This window comes from Rhipicephalus sanguineus, chromosome 5, assembly GCF_013339695.2.
Source record: "Rhipicephalus sanguineus isolate Rsan-2018 chromosome 5, BIME_Rsan_1.4, whole genome shotgun sequence".
Taxonomy (NCBI): domain Eukaryota; kingdom Metazoa; phylum Arthropoda; class Arachnida; order Ixodida; family Ixodidae; genus Rhipicephalus; species Rhipicephalus sanguineus.
The window spans coordinates 153,657,261-153,676,096 of record NC_051180.1 but is presented as its reverse complement, the minus strand read 5'-3'; the positions used below and the strand labels follow the sequence as shown (position 1 = coordinate 153,676,096).

At 49.5% G+C, this 18,836-nt stretch overlaps 1 protein-coding gene across 2 annotated transcripts in view; it reads left to right on the top strand.

The window, feature by feature from the left end:
• Positions 1–18,836, top strand: part of LOC119394343 (uncharacterized) — a 109,850-nt gene that overhangs the window by 69,533 nt on the left and 21,481 nt on the right. For both annotated transcript variants that reach the window (XM_037661640.2, XM_049415751.1), the window contains 6 exons: positions 7,605–7,738; positions 8,822–9,433; positions 12,338–12,529; positions 13,795–13,908; positions 14,252–14,377; positions 14,779–14,948. In XM_037661640.2, the coding sequence (XP_037517568.1) occupies positions 7,605–7,738; positions 8,822–9,433; positions 12,338–12,529; positions 13,795–13,908; positions 14,252–14,377; positions 14,779–14,948 (1,348 nt within the window). The remainder of the gene's footprint in view (positions 1–7,604; positions 7,739–8,821; positions 9,434–12,337; positions 12,530–13,794; positions 13,909–14,251; positions 14,378–14,778; positions 14,949–18,836) is intronic.

Genomic DNA, 18,836 nt, shown 5'->3' with positions numbered 1-18,836 from the left:
TCCGGCGGCGTTTCTTAGACAAAGTGTCACTTCTCCGAAACCGGCTCTTCGCAGTTGCGGTGTTGACTAAACGGTCTCGTCGCTGAACTTATCTCGCCTGTGACTTTGTGCCTTTATAGTATACGCATGCGAGATCGCACGAGAGCTATATACACTTCGTTGTATAGTTCGGCAATCTTAAAGACGTGTTATTCGCTACACGTAGAAGTGATGGGTCAACACGGTTGTAATTTGTGTTTGTTGGTACAGATATCGTCCGAGAAAATAGCCCTGGTTGAACAAGGACACCAGAAGAAGACGCACGACACAGGCGCTATTTTGGAATTTTGGAAGTTAGCGCCTGTGTCGCGTGTCTTCTTCGTGTGTCTTTGTTTAATCAGAACTATTTTACGAGAAGTGATGGCTTGCGCTGAGTATAGGTCTTCGAGTGCGTTTTCATATCCTAGTTTTTTTAAAATTTTATATCAATGACCCGCCGCGGTGGTCTGTTGGTTGTGGGGCTCAACTGCGGACCCGAAGGTCGCGGGATCGAATATCGGCCGCGGCGGCCGCATTTCGATGGAGGCAACATGCTTAGATTTAGGTGCACGTTGGAGAATCCCATGTGGTGGAAATTTCCGGAGCCCTCCATTACGGCGTCTCATAATCATATCGTGGCTTTGGTATACGTAAAACCCCAGCAATTATTTTTTTTAATCTTATATCAATGGGGAAAGAGAGTCATGCATTGAAAGACAAACGTTCACCCGAGTCGCCCTGGAAATCGCATATTTCTCAGGGCAGCAATTTCCAAAGCCGTTCACGTGTTGATGAAATCAGAGGCGAAGGATGGAAAGCATGTAGAGAGAAACGGCCCCATGCATTTATTGTTTGGAATGCCACGAATCGGTTTGTTCCGCGCTAATTACGGATCACGAACCGGCAATCTTCAAGGGTTGGGGGACGGTGTTGCGGGGACTCTGCTCTGTCGTTATCTCAGATATCGTCTCGAGATGGATTGTGCATGCCATGCGCTCGAGCAGGGTCGAAACACGTGGATGGATGTTTGGCGTGTTCCCGGGGTTCGTTCGAATGGCCGACTCGCGTGCGCGTCGCGCCGCTCGGCTGTGCGTGTCGGAAGGTCGCGTCCCTCCGCGTAAAAATCCTCGCCTGCTTGCGAGATCCCGTCCACCTGCATGGTACGTGTGTGTCTTGTCCTCGCGACCACGCCACGTGCCCGTTCCAGGTTAATTTCGTAAATTCTAAGCACCACGTGTTCGCCCCGTCCGTTCGTATCCTGCCGGTCGTTGGCACCGCTTCTGCTCATAGGAATGCCGACGGTGCACCCCCTGTGTCACGGCACTGTCGAAGGAGGCCGTGCGGTTTACATGGCGAAATATGGAGCCGCCCTGGTGGCTTAGCGACGATGGAGTTAGCAGCGTTTGGGCCATGTTGAAGAGCGCGAACACAGGATGAAAGGAAAAGTCACACGGCATTTGCCTAAGACGACTCGAAGGCGAAAGCCATCATCATCTTCTTCTTCTCGGTCGATTGTATTCTTTCTGAATCCGTGGTTTTGCACTGCCTCTGGGATTGGAGGACGCATTAGAAGCTTTCTACACCTCACGTGGTTTTGCAGTGCCTCCGGGATCAGCCCACCTTTGACAAGGCTACGATGCCATATGATGACGTCATCGTGGTACGTCATATTGAAGTCATGATGACGTCATTGGCGACGTCGTCACATGATGATTTTTTGCATCGCTTGTGTCGATGCCGCCGGCTCCGCTAAGCATCGCTTGTGTCGATGCCGCCGGCTCCGCTAATGTTGGTCCAGTACTCGCTTGTGTCACCAGCGTTGGCTTGTGTTGTCTCACTGTTTGCTCGTGCATGCTAATTTAGGCCATTGGTGCGTGTGGTGACTATCACTCGCTAATGTTGGCAGAATCAACGTTTGGCAGAATGACAGCTATAGTGCTGCATAGTGCTTGCTAGTGTTGGCTAACTGTAATTAAACGTTGGTAAGTGCTGGTATTAAGTCGTTTAACTGTGTACGTTTGTTGTCTCGTTCTCTAATATTGCCTAGTGGCGGCCAGCTATTCGCTAACGTTGGCTTACTGTCGGCTAGTATTGGCTGCCTACCAATTAGTGCTGGCTATCTGCCGTTATAACAATGGAATGTAATATTCCACATATATTTCAATAGCTCTGTAACTCATAGTCTATAGCGTTGCTTGAGGCTCCAGAGTTGCTTGTGGTATAGCTCGCCGTATAGCACATCTCTTTCCGCAATGTAACTGTCTTCTGCGCTTGAATGTTTAGGGCTGACGTTACGTCGCAACCGCTCGCTCGCTCACTCACTCACTGTGTGTGTGTGTGTGTGTGTGTGTGCGTGCGTGTGTGTGTGTGTGTGTGTGTGTGTGTGTGTGTGTGTGTGTGTGTGTGTGTGTGCGCGTGCGCGCGCGCTTGCGAATGCAACCTGCTTGTTCTACATTCCGTAAGCAGCATAAATGCTTCGTAAATTGCTTAACTACAGCGTTTCACGCGACTTCCTCTGTATGCGTGGTTTGCGCATCAAACTGCGCTAAGGGTTCGCTGGAACGAGCTGTCATTTACCTGCGTATACGCTATTATACTCATCTTGGCCTACATGGAGCCAGGTGAAGAGTTTATCTGAATGAAATGAAACATCACGGCACTCTGGGTACTCGATAGGGGTTCCCGTTTGCGTGCTTGGGCTCCTTTTGATAGTACACGGTGAGCGCGCCAGTCACGGCTCCCTCTGTTTATCGGAAGCGGATCTCTAAAGACTTGATATTTACTGACGGCAGGGGCCCTAGACACGTCATGGCCGCCGTGCTTTAGACATCACTCGTATTCGCCCGCAATTCCTAAACTATAGCCGGAGACTTGCTTCGTCCTGATATTGCATCTACAACTCACTGTTGCATGACGTCGTCTGCACGTCGCCATTTGTTCCACCCAGTGCAGGATGGAACCACTCGTGCACATCTAGTTCATAGCACTCCCCGCGCGTCATAGACTCACCTAAATTTTCCTCAGCCGGACTCACTCGGACTCATTGAATTTCTTCATACGCGGACTCACTCAAACTCACGGCTCGATCTGAGTCTGAGTGAGCCGACTCATGAGTGAGTTTGCCGACCTGTGCTCCCCATACAAGATCCCAGTGGATCTTGCAGGAGCTATGCATGACCAGGTCTGCACGCACTGGTATTGATACGCAGTGATTAAGCGCAGGGTGAAACTAATTGCGCATCTAAAGGATTTGTTCTGCTGCGCTGGCATGCAGCCGTAATCATACTTAACCGCAACACTGAGTGGCGTTAAGGAACACGGGCTGTGAGTAGCGATCACTGAATGGATTGGGAAGACGGCGCATTCAAGGTATCAAGGTACACCACGCAGAAACTGCCAGCACAGCCGATGCAGAAAACGCAAAAATGGTGGCTCGTCGTGGCTAAGCATATGGGCTACATGATTCACGGAGTTGGCCAACGCGCATACGCGCCAGATGGGTTCAATTGACTTGGGCGGCTAGCCTTGGGGGGCTGGATTCCATTCCTGAAAGCAGCTCGAAAAGATGCGAACGTGCGAGCCGACGACTGAACTCGGCGCTGGTTGTTGCGCTGGCGCTTTGCGGAAGGGCCACCGTCCTTGGCGTGGCGGTCGAAGTGCGCGCGTTCGTGCCGAATGCATGCGCTCGTATGCAGCGGCGGCGCAGGGCCCTGGCGTTTACAAGTCAATGTGTGCCACGTGCGCAGAGGCCTCGGCGGCGCAGGTCGGCGTCGAGGAGGAAGGAAAGCCCCCTCTCCCTCCTTCTGCCCCGAGGTGGCCATATTTACCGAAGGAATTCTAATCACTGGGAGTGGATGCCGGGCCGCAGGCCTGGGCATCGTTGGAGGCACTATTATGGTAATTGCAGATTCCTGGGGCAGCGCATCGCTCTCCCCAGGGCGCCGAGAGGGCGGTCGGGCCTCGCGAGGGGCCTCCGACCGCCGATGCTCTCTTCTCGCAATCCCCGCTGCGGTAATGACGGCGCGCGCACATCTCGCCGCCGGTATCGCGTGGACTCTCCTCCTTCCTCCGAGGAGGGGAGAGACTGCGCCCCGCGGCTGGACCGTGCCAAAAGATGAGGGGGCACGCCATTGCACCACGGCGGCCGTTCATCTGCTGCCGGCCGCGCTCGCTTTTCAAAAAAAGAGTGCCCCTCCTTCTCCTCCCTTTTGACGCATCTTCTTCACCAGCGCGGCGACAAGGCCGGTCCTGTCACTTTTGACCCCCTTGCCGCCGCCGCCGCCCTGTGCCGAGCGGGGACCCTCGGCCCGCCCGTTGATGCGCACGACAGATCTGCCCTGCGGGGCGCGACGGCGTTGCTGCTCTTGCAAAACGAACGGCGCGCGATCATGGACCGCGGTGGTCACTACTCGCATCAAGTGTCAGCAGGGTTTCTTCCCTAAACATTCTGTCGTCGACGGCGGCATTCTATAGTAGCCGAAGGCATTAGCCTTCTCTCACACACACACACAAGCACGCACACACCGGATGAAAACGAAATACTGCAGGTTTAAAGCATGGTATACAGAACTTGAGGCAGTAACTGGACTTGACAATTACGTATCTTCGATCCCCTTTCTGGGAACGAACACCCAGCTGTCGTTCAGGTTGCGTGACGGGCGAATCGCGGCTTACGGTGTTGCCACGTGTCTGGTTCGTACAGAGGCGTATACAACGCAGAGGGCCAGCGTAAGATAACCGAGTCCTTTATGTGCTAACGTTGTCGTGGAGCAAGTGAGCTGACACGCTCGTTATTTCGCGCAAATGTACTTGTGTGGCCATAACATATGTGGCCGGCGGAAATCCAATCGCCGCGTGCCACAAGTGCAGGGAACGCATTTGCGAATTGGCGCCAGTCGCACGAGCCGCTTGGGCGTCGCCAGGAATCGTGACTTGCGCCGGCTGGGAGGCCTTGGATTGAATGGCCGCACTTCTTGCAGCGTCGACGGAGAACCTAAGCTGCGCTTACACCTGCAAACAACCGCATGCCTTCGTCGTTGCTTGCATAGATGGCTTTCATTGACGTCATTGACGCGAGGGGGAAGCAACGTTTGCGATGTCACATTAATGTTATCAAAACATCACGTGCAGGTTCTTTCGTCATTCACTTCCAGAGGCGTTCCTGCCTCGTCGCTATCACATTGAAGCAGGTTAACCGCAACTTGTTTGCCATCAAGGCCGCCCTCGTGGTGTGCCAGTACGTTCACAAAATGCGTGCATGAAGTCCCGTGCAAGCCATGTGTATACGTTCCGTATACCGTTCCAATAATTCCATGTGTTTACTTTCGGCGTCCGTATGTTTTCCATATATTTCCATAAGATTCTTACAGACATATGTGGAATTACTGGATTTACATACGGAAAATTTCAGAAGGCGCGTGCGGGCTGCACGGTTCTTCGAGCCGCAGAAACGAACCACAGCCATATATGTGCCAGCAGCGCCGACCGTAAAGTAAAGCAGGAACGGTACGGGAGCTGTGGGCCAGAATTCTTATATTGCGAAGTCACGGAGCACCAAGTCTGCACCACACCCAGTTAATTCACAACGTCGGGCCTGTCCCGTCGTTCCACAAAGGCTTTTGACGATATGGCGGCAGAGGACGACTGGCGTTGCATTCCAAGATTTTTCTTAGCGAACCCCATGGGCACTTTGAGCGTTTCTATCTATAAGTATCTGATATCCGTCTATCTAGCCGCCTACGTCTGGGTGCTCTCGTGATCGCCTCTTTACCTTGGTGTAGACTAAAATTGGCATGGGAGGCTAAGAAGATTTGACGAATATGATTGTCTGGTCATGACATGAGTAACGTGAAAATCATGTCGCGTACGTCGTCAAACCCTTTCCTCCAGACACGTGTGGCACACACCCGTATACCATCCCGTGGTATACGGGTATGCGCCACAGGTGACTGACAGTGTATGTTTGCCCAGGAACGGCGAGAACAGACATTGGTAATTTATATGTGAGGGCGTTAAGAAAAACCGACACCAGCAGCGTAGACCCGACGAATGCACAGAATAAGAATTAGGATCCCATCACGAATCGAACCCGAGCATTCTGCGTGGCAGTCATGCATTCTACCACAGAGCCATATGCCTGGTCTAGAAACTGCTTTGGAAAAAGTCCTCATGCAGGCGTAATGTCGGTGCAACGTCAATTGTGGTTGTGGTGCTGGCGATCTAATTTTACAACAGTGCAATAAACACTACATATGTACTCCTACGAGACAGGCGTCATGTCAGGTTAAGGTCTGTGGTTCAAGTGTTGGCTCCGCTTTTATGGCAGCATAATAAACGTTGCACTTGAATTCCTATACGATTCAGCAAGCTAAGTTCAAGCGTAGCTCGACACTGGATGAATACGCTATCGAAAGTTACGTATGATGTTCACATCATCGCACCCTGAAGTGCACATCGTTTCGAGAATACTGGCGTATGTGCTCTAACGTGAGTGCTGACGTCGCGTCAGACCATAAGTTGCCCTTTAATTAAACGCCAGTGTTGTCGCCGTGCCTGGTAAGCCACCATGTGCACACTTACTACACTTAATCGATCCACCTCGTAACGCTGGGCTCGGGGGGAAGCCCGTGATGACCCCCCCCCCCCCCCATCAATGGAGAACGGAGCTATGCGATAAAGAACGATGCATACAGGCGTACGCTGTGCCTCTGTACGAGTAGTTGCTGTCCTGTGGCCGCGCTGTCGAAATAATAACAAAGCACCCACCGTGTTTCTCTATATTGTTTTCTGTTCGCGGTAGGCAGGAATATGAATTCCTACCCCTCCGTAACGAGTTAGCTTATCGCCTCGAAAAAAAACGCAAGTCGGTTGGTGCTTTCAGGAGATCAAAGTGTATATATATATATATGCGTGTGTGTTGTTTGTAATTGAGCATTTCTGCCACGAGCTATCTTCGTTGGTCAACAAGAATAAACTTGAACTCCATCGCGCACAGTGTCGCAGTCTTTCGCGAAGTGATGTAAGACCAGGGCGAGCCTTTCGCCGACGAGACGGATAATGTATGTGGCTTAGCTCGCTATTCGATCAGTCTTGCGCGGTTGATTATGCACCCGGCTTCACCAGCGCTATGTCGACCGTTTGCATTTCATTTAAGCGACGTGACCTGAAAAACACTGACAGGGGATTTCGTTAAACCGTGCGATACATAATTTTTTTTTTCTGTTCTTGTTTCAAGTAACTATCCGTGAAGTTCTTTCGGAAATACGGAAAGTGTTATAGGTGTTCCTTTTTTTTTTTAGATTGCAGCTAAGTGACCGTCCCCCTTAAGCAGCGAACAGCTAATAGCTAGAAGATTTGTATTCGTTTATCGGCACCTTTCGTTGATGCGACAATTCTAGCGTTGTGGAGCAGCCGCTTGATTGTTGTGCTTGTTGCCGACGTTTGCAATCAATCAAGCAATCAATCAATCAATCAATCAATCAATCAATCAATCAATCAATCAATCGATCGATCGATCGATCGGTCAATCATGTCGTATCGTAACATTTACAAGTATATACGTGACGCTCTGCTATTCTTGCACGCAGCATCGAACCTGCACGGTGTGCTGTCCACGAGGCGAAACCGTCGTGCCGTTCCTGACCATGAGTCTTGCCGCAGGATCTGCCCAGCAGCCGGCACCAGTGCCCGCACGAAAACGACATCGGGCGTTGCCAAACAGGTATGCCGATTGGCCGGTCACCTGACGATGGTTGCAGTGTACAGAAAGTGCAGCCTGCCCGATTAGCTACTGCACTCCGCAGTGTTGCCTCGCTTACAAGCTAATTGTGTTCTGGTTTGCTCTCGCGAGGGTCATTGTACTCTGATATATGTCCAGAAGGAACGTGGTGCTTTCACTGTGCAGTAAATGCGAAGAGCAGCGGGACTCTGTGCACATCCATATGCGCTTGAGACTCCTGCCCGAATTCTCGAGACGTTATGAGCTTCTGTTGCGGAGGTGGCTTGGTGCATGCTTTTATCAGGAATTACACTGTATCCTAAATGAACTGACCGAACTTAAAGTGAGCGTCGTGAAGTTTTCCTGGATACAAAGGGCGGTCATAGGCGCGAAAAATACTTCGATAGCCGTGATGTCATACCAGCGCATCGGAGACGGTTCGGTTGCGCTTTTCGAGAAGGGAAACATATGTCTTCGTTTTCACCGCTAAATGTTCAGATCTCTTTTTCAGTAGGTACTTTCAGAGTGTATACCTAGCGTTTCCATTTGGTAGTGTCACTTTCAGGGGCGTAGCCAGGGGGGGGGGGGGGGGTTGGGGGGATTCAACCCCCCCCCCCCCGAAATTTTTCAGTTTGGCTTGCGTATATATACACGCACACATACAAACGCCCGCACGAACATACATAAAGTATGGTTGAACCCCCCCCCCCCCCCCGAAAAAAATTTCTGGCTACGCCCCTGGTCCCTTTAGTGTCGTCTGTGTGCACGTATTGGCGTCCTGTGCAGTGTACTAGCTTGCCGAGGAGCTCGTGTTTACGTGGCTGAGCGCAATGCTCGGGGACGTAAAGTACGATTTCCTTGTCTTATGTCAACGAAGGCTGTTTTAAGGTCGATGGCAATTGACACTTTTCACCGATGACCTGCAGTGACGCTGGGAAACCACACGCCACAACCTAACTGGCTCCCCGGTCAGCCATGTCTTAACCATTGTTCGCGTATGTAGACCCATTGCTGCCGATGTAGCTTCGGTGAGTGAGCTAAAAAACCATTTCACTCAGAACGCGTCTGATGATGAACCCTCTGCAGCCACTGGCCCAGCCCCGAGCCGTGGCGTCCAAGGCCCGGCTGTGCCCCAGCACCAGCACTCCGACCCGCGGCGCAGCCCCGCCGGCGCCCGGCTGGGAGCGCGCGCTGAGCTCGGGACGAGCCATGCGGCCGCCGCCGGACGCCTTCGAGGAGTTCGTGCTTGACGACAGCGACCTGCTGCGCCTGTGCGAGCTGCCCGGCCCGCATCGGCCGCGCCGCTCGGCCGCCGCCGCCCCGGGCGGGGCCCCGACGGGTCGGCGGCCGCCGCACCTGCGCACCGTGTCCATCATCGACACGCTGAGCGCGCTGGCCCGGGGCGCCCAGGACCACCGAGAAGACGTGGCGGCGGCCGAGCCCTGGCTGCCCGCCTCCGCCGCGGCGTCACGGAGGCCCGCGCGTCGGCCGGCCCAGGCCGCGCCGCCGTCGCGCGACTGGTCGCGCCAGTACGCGTCCGACAGCGAACTCAAGAGCGGCGGCGACGCATGCTCGGTGCTTTCCTTGCGCAGCCAGCAGCCCCGGCACAACGCGGCACAGCGGCCTCCGTTGGCCAGGGTGCCGCGCTGGATACGCGCCATCTTCAGGGTCGCCAAGAAGGGCGACCTCGACGCCCTGGTGCGTGCATTGGCCTGCTAGTCCATACTGCATATAGTACCTTCAGTAATCTCCTTGGTGTAGGCAGCACTGAGGGCCCTGTCACCATAGAGTTTCTCTCACAGTAATACCTAGAGGGAAGTGTGGTGTCACTTTCTATGCGTATTTCCTAAGGGTTGCAAATAAAGCGTCTTTAAATAAAACCTGCATACTAAACAGATATCATTCTATAATCAATGTTTGCGCACCTGCAGGGCATAAGCAAACAGCGGAAGGAAGAAACAGATGACAAGATGTTGCAGAGTGAACACTGACCCTGTCGTCTGTCTTCTAATGTTTTGTGTCTGGTCGCTACTTTTTACATTTTATAAAATTGTACATCATAGCAGCAATTCTCAGAGTTAAATACAATTTGTTTCTATCTAATGCTAACAAAAAGATAGGTCATTACATGCTGCTTCAGTACAAAATTAACCATTGTGACACAAAGAACGCTTCTAGCGAGATGCGTTTTCGAGGCATCCAGGCTTTTCGTGAATGACGCAAATCCGAATCTGACACATCTCAGCATTCCCGTGCATACAACTTCACAGTGGCAGTTTTCCCTATAAGTAATACTAGTAAGAAACTATGCCTGTCACATTTTTGAAGAAACGCAAGACAGGGAACGCATAAGAAGAAGAGATGTCACAAAGGGCATTTGACACCTTCCTGCCTTCTTGGCCGTCGTCTATTGTATCAAGATTCAACCCTCAGTCAATGAGAGTTCCAGCTCAACCAGATGCTTGCCTGCACTTTTTCCTTATCAGTCACATCTGCAAATGTGTTCACATTTATGTTCCGAGGTCATGCCATAGCAGTCAGAAAAGCAGCACGAGTTGAAAGAACTGCTCGAAAGGGAAAGGCAATGCACAAGCAGCAACAGGCAGTTGTCCATCACACTAGTGACATTTCCGATTTGATTTCCACTAACTCTCAACCCGCAATATGAGCTTCTAATCCACACTACCATCCCTCCGTTTCTTTGCGCATTTCTTTACTTGCTGCACAGTTCTCAACTACTTCTACAGTTTTATAGCGAAGCTGCTGTATATGGCTCGATTCTGGCGGATTGCATCCGTGGACAAAATACGCATAGAACAACAGTTTTCGTCGAATCGATTAACGTGACTAACCCAGCGTTTGTGTGTTGAAAAAACGGACGTGACAATAAAGTAAATAAAAGGCGTATGATATCGTCAACATGGCAGAATGACGTGAACGTTTTTGCCTCAAAAGACAGCACCACTTGCGTAAGAAACGAACGTCATGCCATTTTTGTACTTTCGAAACAACACGGTTTCTTATGTACTACTACAGGATTTCATTTTGAGAACGCCATTGGCTGCATTGATGAGATAACCTGTGTCATGTGCAATAGAAACGCTGGGACCTTTGAGTGTAGGTCTTTTTATTCACTCACTATAGTCAATAATGATAATTCATAAATTCACCATAGCAATATTCACTATACCAGACCCACCATTGTCACAGCTTCGCTGGCTTCCATCTTCACTGTAGGGGAAGTGCTCTGAATTTTCCTTTATTGTCCTTGAATTTTTGGCCACACTACTAATCAGTAGTGGCAGAACATGCTGATTGTATGCTTTTTTTCTTTTCTAGGATTTGAGTAAACTGTAGTTCTTGGTTGCGCTTGCAAAGTCCAGTATCAGTGTCATTTTACAGCGAAAACTGTTATGAGATCATTTCACCGGCCGTTTTTGGCACCGTAGTTGTCCGCCGCCGCCGCCGCCGCCGGTGTCCGTAACCAGTATCGCTCGAAATAAGAAAAAAAAATGAAATAAGAAAAAAATTCCAGGATGGAACGAGGTTTGAACCTGGGCCCTCTGCGTGGGAGCCCAGTATTCAACCTCTGAGCCGTGCCGGTGCTTGAAACTGCTTTGCAAAAAGGTCCTATGCAGGCTTCATGTCGGGAAGGAACCACATTCGCATATGCAATATAGCGTGGTAGAAGAGTAAAATAAGCACCAAGCGTCGCACAACGCGAATTTTGTAACCAGGCCTCACACAATGCGAATTGCGCAACGAGTAGGTTGTTGAATGTTTCCAACCCATTACAAAGGGCTCTGCCATAATTCTTCCTCATCATCAGGCACAGCATCAACAAAGTGCGCATAATGCCTTACATGCGTTTAGCAGGTACCACGGCTCTCCGTAGAATGACGAAAAATGGCACAGTGCCTGCTGCCCTACTTCTAAAAAATTACAGTGATTTATAGCGTAGTGGGTTCCTCGCAAGCGCACTTGTATTGGTTGCCAAGGAAGCCCATAAGCGCATGATCTATTTCCTCGGGGTCTCAGTAAAGTTCATCCCCCCCCCCTTTCTTCCACGTCAACGTATGTTATACAGCATGACGGGAGAGGGAAATAGTGACCGGGCGTCACCCAATGCAAATTACATAACTGGTGGGCCATTTAAAGATTCCAACCCATTACAAAGGGCTGAGGCATAATTCTTCATCGTCATCAGTCGTCGCGTCAACAAAGTACACATAATGCCTCACAGACGTGTAGCTGGTGCCTCGCTTCTCCGCAGAATGACGAATAATGGCTTAGTAGGTGCTTCCCAACTTCACAAAAATTGTGATTTATGGCGTAGTGGGTACCTTTCTAGTGTACTTGTATTAGTAGCCCCAAGAGAGCTTACAACGGGCTCTAGAAACGCCGCTCTTCCAGCTTTCGCTGTGACTGTGCTGCGGTTTCAGCGCAGGCCTGGCGTCCTTTTTATTTTTGCAGTGCCTGTAGTTGTGTCAACATTTGTGAAGCAATAGTGTAAATCCATGTATCTGTTCTCTCTTCTCGTCATCCGAAAATTCTTGGGCCATCGATTTCTAATGTCGGCAAATGTGTTGTTCCCACTTTCAGAGCCACAGCCTGCGTGACATGGAGAAGCAACTGGTCTGGAACCTGTCCGACAGCCAGGGGAACACGTTATGGCACGTCTGCGCGGCACGCAACCACCTGCGGTGCTTCCAGTGGCTCTGCCAGGGTCATCCTGAACACGTTCTCGCCGACGAAAACCACAGCAACCTCACCCCCGTTGCCACAGCAGTCAAAGTACGTCGATAGGAAACTTGCCAATATGTCACATGAAAGTGCGAAGAGCTTGCAATACTATAGTAACATACATCTGGAGAAGCCAGGAGAGGCCCCGCCCAGACTGCCGAAGCGGGGCAGCCTTCGCTACTGAAGAAATAGTCCCGCTCATGTACTCGGCATTGTTCTCGGAGGGCAGGTCACTGACTGTTTGGCTTATGACGTCAGTCTGGAGAATGCACTCAATGTTGCAGGCTTGGGTGTGTCCACTTTTGAGGTGGAAATGCCACTCCCTTTTAAAGTTGTACCCGACTATTAGTTTGTGTAAATACAGCTTTTGGTGCATTGTGGCAAACAGTGTTTCATATGAAGTAGGTAGATCAAAACATGATATATACTCGACAAGGGAAGTGAAAAATGTCAACTGAGTTTTATCAGAAACAAAAAGAGAAAACTTTTTGTCCATAATTGCTGTCGTCAGCATCGCTGTTTGTCACAATGCTCACTCACCATAGTGCAACATAAAGATGTATATGCAAATGAGGTTGCTGTCTTTGGGGCTTTATGTTTGTAAGTAGCACATAAAGTGGGCAGTACTAGAAAGGTGAAGTGGGGGGGCGGGGGTGATGCACCAGTAGGCGCAGAGTATCTGAAGGTAATACTTTTTTGCACAATTTGTGATTTGTACATTTGACAACAAGAATGCATGCACCAAGCGCAGAAGCAAGAACGAACCAACACGCCCGTGTCATGTACTGTGACCGGCAAGTAATATTGCCCGTCTCTGTGACTAGGCTAGACGGCAGTACTCAGTAGTTTTCGGCATTGTATTCCTTTAGGCAAGCACGTTTGTAAGCTGGTCTGAGTGCCTTCAGCACTTGATGTGCCGGCAGGCTGCATTTCGAGACTAGAAATTTTACAAAAATTTCTGTAGTTGCACTGGTTATGTTAGGATATATGCATGCTCCTGTATTTTGGTAGCTGGCTTGTGCCTGAAAAGGCGCCTGGTCGGCATTTCAGACTTGTGAAAACACAGTAGTGTTGAAACACTGACGGTATGGATAGATGGCCATCATGCATATCTGTCTATTGAGTGCAAGTGTGTGTAGATTTCCGTTTTTTCTTTTTCTTGTATGCCCTCTGGGCATTTTGGCAGTGCTAGGCCTCCTGTGGGCAACGTCATAAGATTTTTCACAATCTAGATGCTTAACCTTGTATAAAACATTGCTGCTCCATGCATTCTAAATGTGTTTTTTTTTTTCCTCTTCTCTTTGTTTATTATCTAGCATGGCAACCTTGAAATACTCCAGTGGCTTGTAAGCAAGTCTATGGCACTGGACCAGATAGACCCCAGTGAAGGAAATAGAACTCTTCTGCACTTGGCTGCCAAGTATGGGCAGGTATGTATCTTGATGTAGATCATCCACGCCACCCAAAAAAATCTTTTCATTTCCGGCTAAATGACCTAATATGCACGTTTCATACTTCATTCTCCATAATTGTCATGTGAAGAATCTCACTGGCTTGTAAATTACTTCAGTAATTATGAACTGCAGCCACGATTCCATCTTGTGGCTCATTGTCTTTATTGTCTAATCACAATCAGCAGTGTGTCTCGTCACAAACTGTTCTGCGTATTCTTGCTCGTTATTCCAAGGTGGGAAGAACTCAAAGCAATTCACTAAACTTGTCATTTCTTTTTCACTGTTTTTGTAATACGTGTCATTTTTCCCGGTTTTGCAGGAGAGAACGGTCAGTTGGCTGGCCGAGTACATGCAGAACAACCAGCTGAACATAAACCGGAAGGACAGCGACGGAAACACGGCAATGCATTTGGCTGCAAGATATGGACACATTCCAGTCATTAAGGTGTGCACCTCGCTGCTCAACTGCCATATTGTGAATAATAATAATAATAATAATAATAATAATAATAATAATAACAACAACAGCAACAACAATAATAATACTTTATTAACATTTGGCACAGTAACAATGTAATACAAAATTGGCCTGCCAAAGCCTCATTGGGCTTGAAGGGCAGAGCCGACAGACAGCAGACAACAGGAATTCATTTATCCAGGACCACTCAAATGCAGACATCTTTTTTTTTTTCTTTTCTATCTAACTTTTCACGCATACATGCAAACAATAGACAATAAACAATGATAACTCTTGTGAGACAGTTGTTCTCTCTGTGCAAAGCTCAGCCCCATTCCTTTCATTATATCAGCTGGAGTGTTTATAGTTACCTATTCCTTCTGCTTCAGACACTGGTGCTGCACAGTGGTGACGTCACAGTGCAGAACGAACAGGGCCTACGACCGTACGGTGTCGCGCTGCAGAGCAGTCAGGCATCCTGTGCCGACTACCTCCTCACTGTGGAAGTTTGCCTGGGCCTCTCGGCCGACCAGGTGTTGCTGGAGGGACACTTCCAGAGGTGGGCAACCTCGGCATGTCTTTTATACAGAATTTATGGACAGCAAAGCTGTTAAGGGGACTTCTTGCTCCCCTGTTTTCCTACATTTATGTGTTTTGACAGAGGTGGCAGGAGATGGGGAGGGGCAGCACGCATGGTGTGCTGCACCGGTGTTTCCTACAGAAAACTATGGAGGCACCTACGCTTCTCTTTCTATGGCTAAATACTTGTCACTGACCCAATGGGCATTGAAAGTCCAATGCACATCCACTGGTTTGACAGTTTTGGGCATAGAGATGTTCAGTGGAGATCCCCGGAAATCCGCCAGCCATACTATTGACGTCCATAGGACCCTTATATACAAGAAAATTGGCGATTCGTCGAGCGGAACCATACATCTGGACACAGGACGGACGTGCAGTGAACCCTCTTAGTATGCACGTCGAATGTGCATGGGAATATAGTTGTTTAAATTAAGTAGAGCACCAACTCGGGCTAGTTGCTTCACATTCATTTTAAAGCCTATTAACTGCGCTAGTAAACACGCAAAAAGACAGGTTTGCTGCGCGTGTCCTGTCTTACCTGTCTGTCCGTGTTTACTAGTGCAGTTAATGGGGTTGACATTAAGGGGCGTTCATCGCACATGCATTAAAAAAAAAAAGGTTGGTGTACTCTACGCTTTAGGAAAAACCGGGCGGGGGAGGGGGGGACGGGGTTCGGTTGGCACTGGGAGTCGAACCTGTTACCTACCGCAATTGGAAACGGACGGTCTACCATGTAACCATCGCTGCGGTTTAAGCTTTGAATTAATAAAAGCAAAGGCTTTGATTGATTTGAGAGAAATGTACATTCTACAGCGTAATCTAGGGCCCATAATATTCGATGTCACACACAATCCAGTCCTTTTGTAGCTGCTGTTGAGGACATGTGCGCCCACGATGATGGTATAAAATATAGTTCCGTTGGTAAATCGCGCAATGTGGCATTCGTCATTTTTTCGGCTCATGCATGCCTTAAGTTGCTTTAAGTATTTAGCAAAGTCCACTATTTAATGGTGCTAGATCAGCTTGAGATTATTTGCATTTTCTATTTCTGTAGCGATGAAGTACTGGAATTGTGGGCATTGTCTTGTTTTTCATGCGGAAGCGGGCAATTTTGCCATGAAAAATTTGGTGAATTCACAATCCACAATCGAGGCATTATTGCGATGTCCCCAGCAGATACCTATGTCCCTTGCACCAAACACGCACAGCAGAAAATGTTAACAATCACAAAGATGATGTCCCGTGGATGTCCTGCTGTCATCTAAGTTATAACGTCCACATGACTTTCACTGTATATATTCTGGCGATGTGTTCGAGGCAGAAAACAAAATGGACGTTAAGAACAACCGAAATTCAACAGCCTGAGGTCATCGTGGGGATAACCGGCTCTTGACGTGGACGTCCGGCTATAATTTGGATGTCCACCGGATTTTCGTGGCCCATTGGCGAGTGTGTCTCGGCGTGGATGCAACATTGCCTCCCTAATGTTCTCTGTGCTCGCTCCACAGCCTCTTGGTCTGCCTTTTGTGTTGTCGGGGGCTTGGGCGGCGAACATTGTTGCGCTGCAACGACTCGCTTCGCATGTTTCATTGTGTTGAGATGGTCCTGTACGTGGGTACAGTACTGGTGCCTCCAGCCAGTCTTTGCAGTCTTGCCTGATGATGTAGCTAATGTGAGTGGTTCAACTTTGATTGCTGAAGACTACATAGCACTGTCAGTGCCAGACTGTCATGCTCCACCTAGTGAATAGCCTGCCAGGCAGAGCCCAACCGCATGCACAGCCTCGGAGATGTTCGTCACAGTGTTGGCACAATGCAGCAGTGGTGCAGTGGTTAGCGCACTTGGCTTCTGAGCTTTAGCAGTGACAATGGTGCATAGGATTGAATTCCTATCGTGGGCACTCTATTTTTAGTTAGATGGAGATTGCATAACTTGGGTGCCATTTTTCTGCTACATCTTTTTGATGACAGTGGGTTCACCAAACATGCTAAGTAATAATGTCGCATTAAAATGACTGGAAAAAACTTTGCTGTGTGTACAGGAGCTGCAAGCAGGGCAGTTTAGCCAGCATGGCCCTGTGGGTAGTACATGGACAAGGTAGTACAGCATGGGTATACAGTGAAATCTCAGTATAACGAACTTCAGGGGACCGCGGAAAAATGTTCGTTATTCTGAAAGGTCGTTATAGTGAAAGCCCAAAAATTTACCATAACAATAGAATTTCAGTAACGCAAACGTCCTACCTTTGCAACGGTACGTCCTTGAACTCGTTTCTCACAACAATGCACACGTGAACGTCAGACAAGGCACGTTTATTTGAAATAGTCCGTGATCGTTTTTTTGACGGGTGCAGCACAAACTCTGCGTCACGAACGATTCTAGACCGTCCGCATTTTTATCCGCCGCTTCGGTCGCTGTTCCGCTTTTTTCTATGAATATGCGGAGTTTCCTCAAGTAGCCCAACGCATCTGTGGCCGACACGGACTCGTCGCGATCTTCGGGTGCTACCGTGACATCGTCGTCCATGTCATCGCTGCAATCCTTTAAGGCCCAACTGCATGCACGCGAGTTTTGAGTGACGGCCGACAAGATTTGCTGTCGCGGAGGGCCATCCATCGCCGTCGCTTGTCGCAGGGGTGCAATCGCGAAACGATGCTATTTCCGATTCCACACGGCTGGCTGATCGCGCTGATAACGCGGACGGACCGTCGTTCTGACCACTGGCCAAGCGCGAAAAGCACGAAAGGCATTGGAATCTGAAATAGAATCGTTCCGCGATAGCATCCCAGGTTTCTGGAAAGCCAGAAAACATCGCTTGTCGCCCGGAAGTGAGCATGACGATATCCAACAACATGGCAGCATCTCTGACCCTTGCTTCGCTTGCTTCGGTTGCAATTTGCTCGTGATGCCTCCAATCGGCGCGTACTTCAAGGAATGCAAGTTATAGACTACCTTATTTACAGCCCCATCTCACGCGGAGAGCGAGGCAGCGGCCGTATTTTGTCGTTATTTATGATCGACGGTTCGTTTTGATGTTTCGGTGGTAGCTTGCTGCATTGGTGGTAGCTTGCTGCAATGTCAACATCGTCGTCGTGTGAGGCAGCCCTTCTCCCTGCGAAGCAACGATGTGAGGCGCTGCGGCTTTTTTTAAACGTTCTATGACAGCAAGAGGAAACGTTGTCGAGATGCGCCTCGTGGACTAACCCCAACATAACGCAGTTTGCAAAGTGCGACGTAGCGTAGGCAGCGTACGCTTCCGGGCGCCCCATGGGATCACAGCAGATACTACTGCCGCGGTTAAACATAAGATTGCGAAAAAAGGAAGTCCCGAAACGCTTTTATGGCATCTTTATCTCAAACAAGACAATAATAAATTTGGCATGTTGTCATTCATCTACTCTGTAATTCTTTTTCGTAATTTGCCTGCGTGCGCGCAATAGTTTTCAATCGAGCAGCGCGACGGAGCCCGTTTGTCGCAGTCGCCTTCGCTCGAAAGTCGCGGGCTATGCATGCGGTTGGGCCTTTACAAAACCTGATGCGTTGTCGCCTCCGCCATGCCTCCGCAACGAAGGGAAAAAAAAAAAAAAGTTCTCCGCCCGCGTCTTTCTCCTCCCGTGCCATCTCAGGTTTTAGCGGGAGGGCGTCCGCTCTTCGCGCTGCGTCGTCTGCTACCTTACAGCTCCGACTGCCATGACCGATACACTGAAGTCTAAGAATCCTCGCATTTCGGGATATAAGTTCGTAGTACTGAGGTGTTGTTAAGATTACACGGGAATTAAATAACGATCGTTATTCTGAAATGTTCGTTATTCTGAAGTTCGTAGTAGTGAAATATTTTTACATTGAAACTATAAGCAGTCGGCAC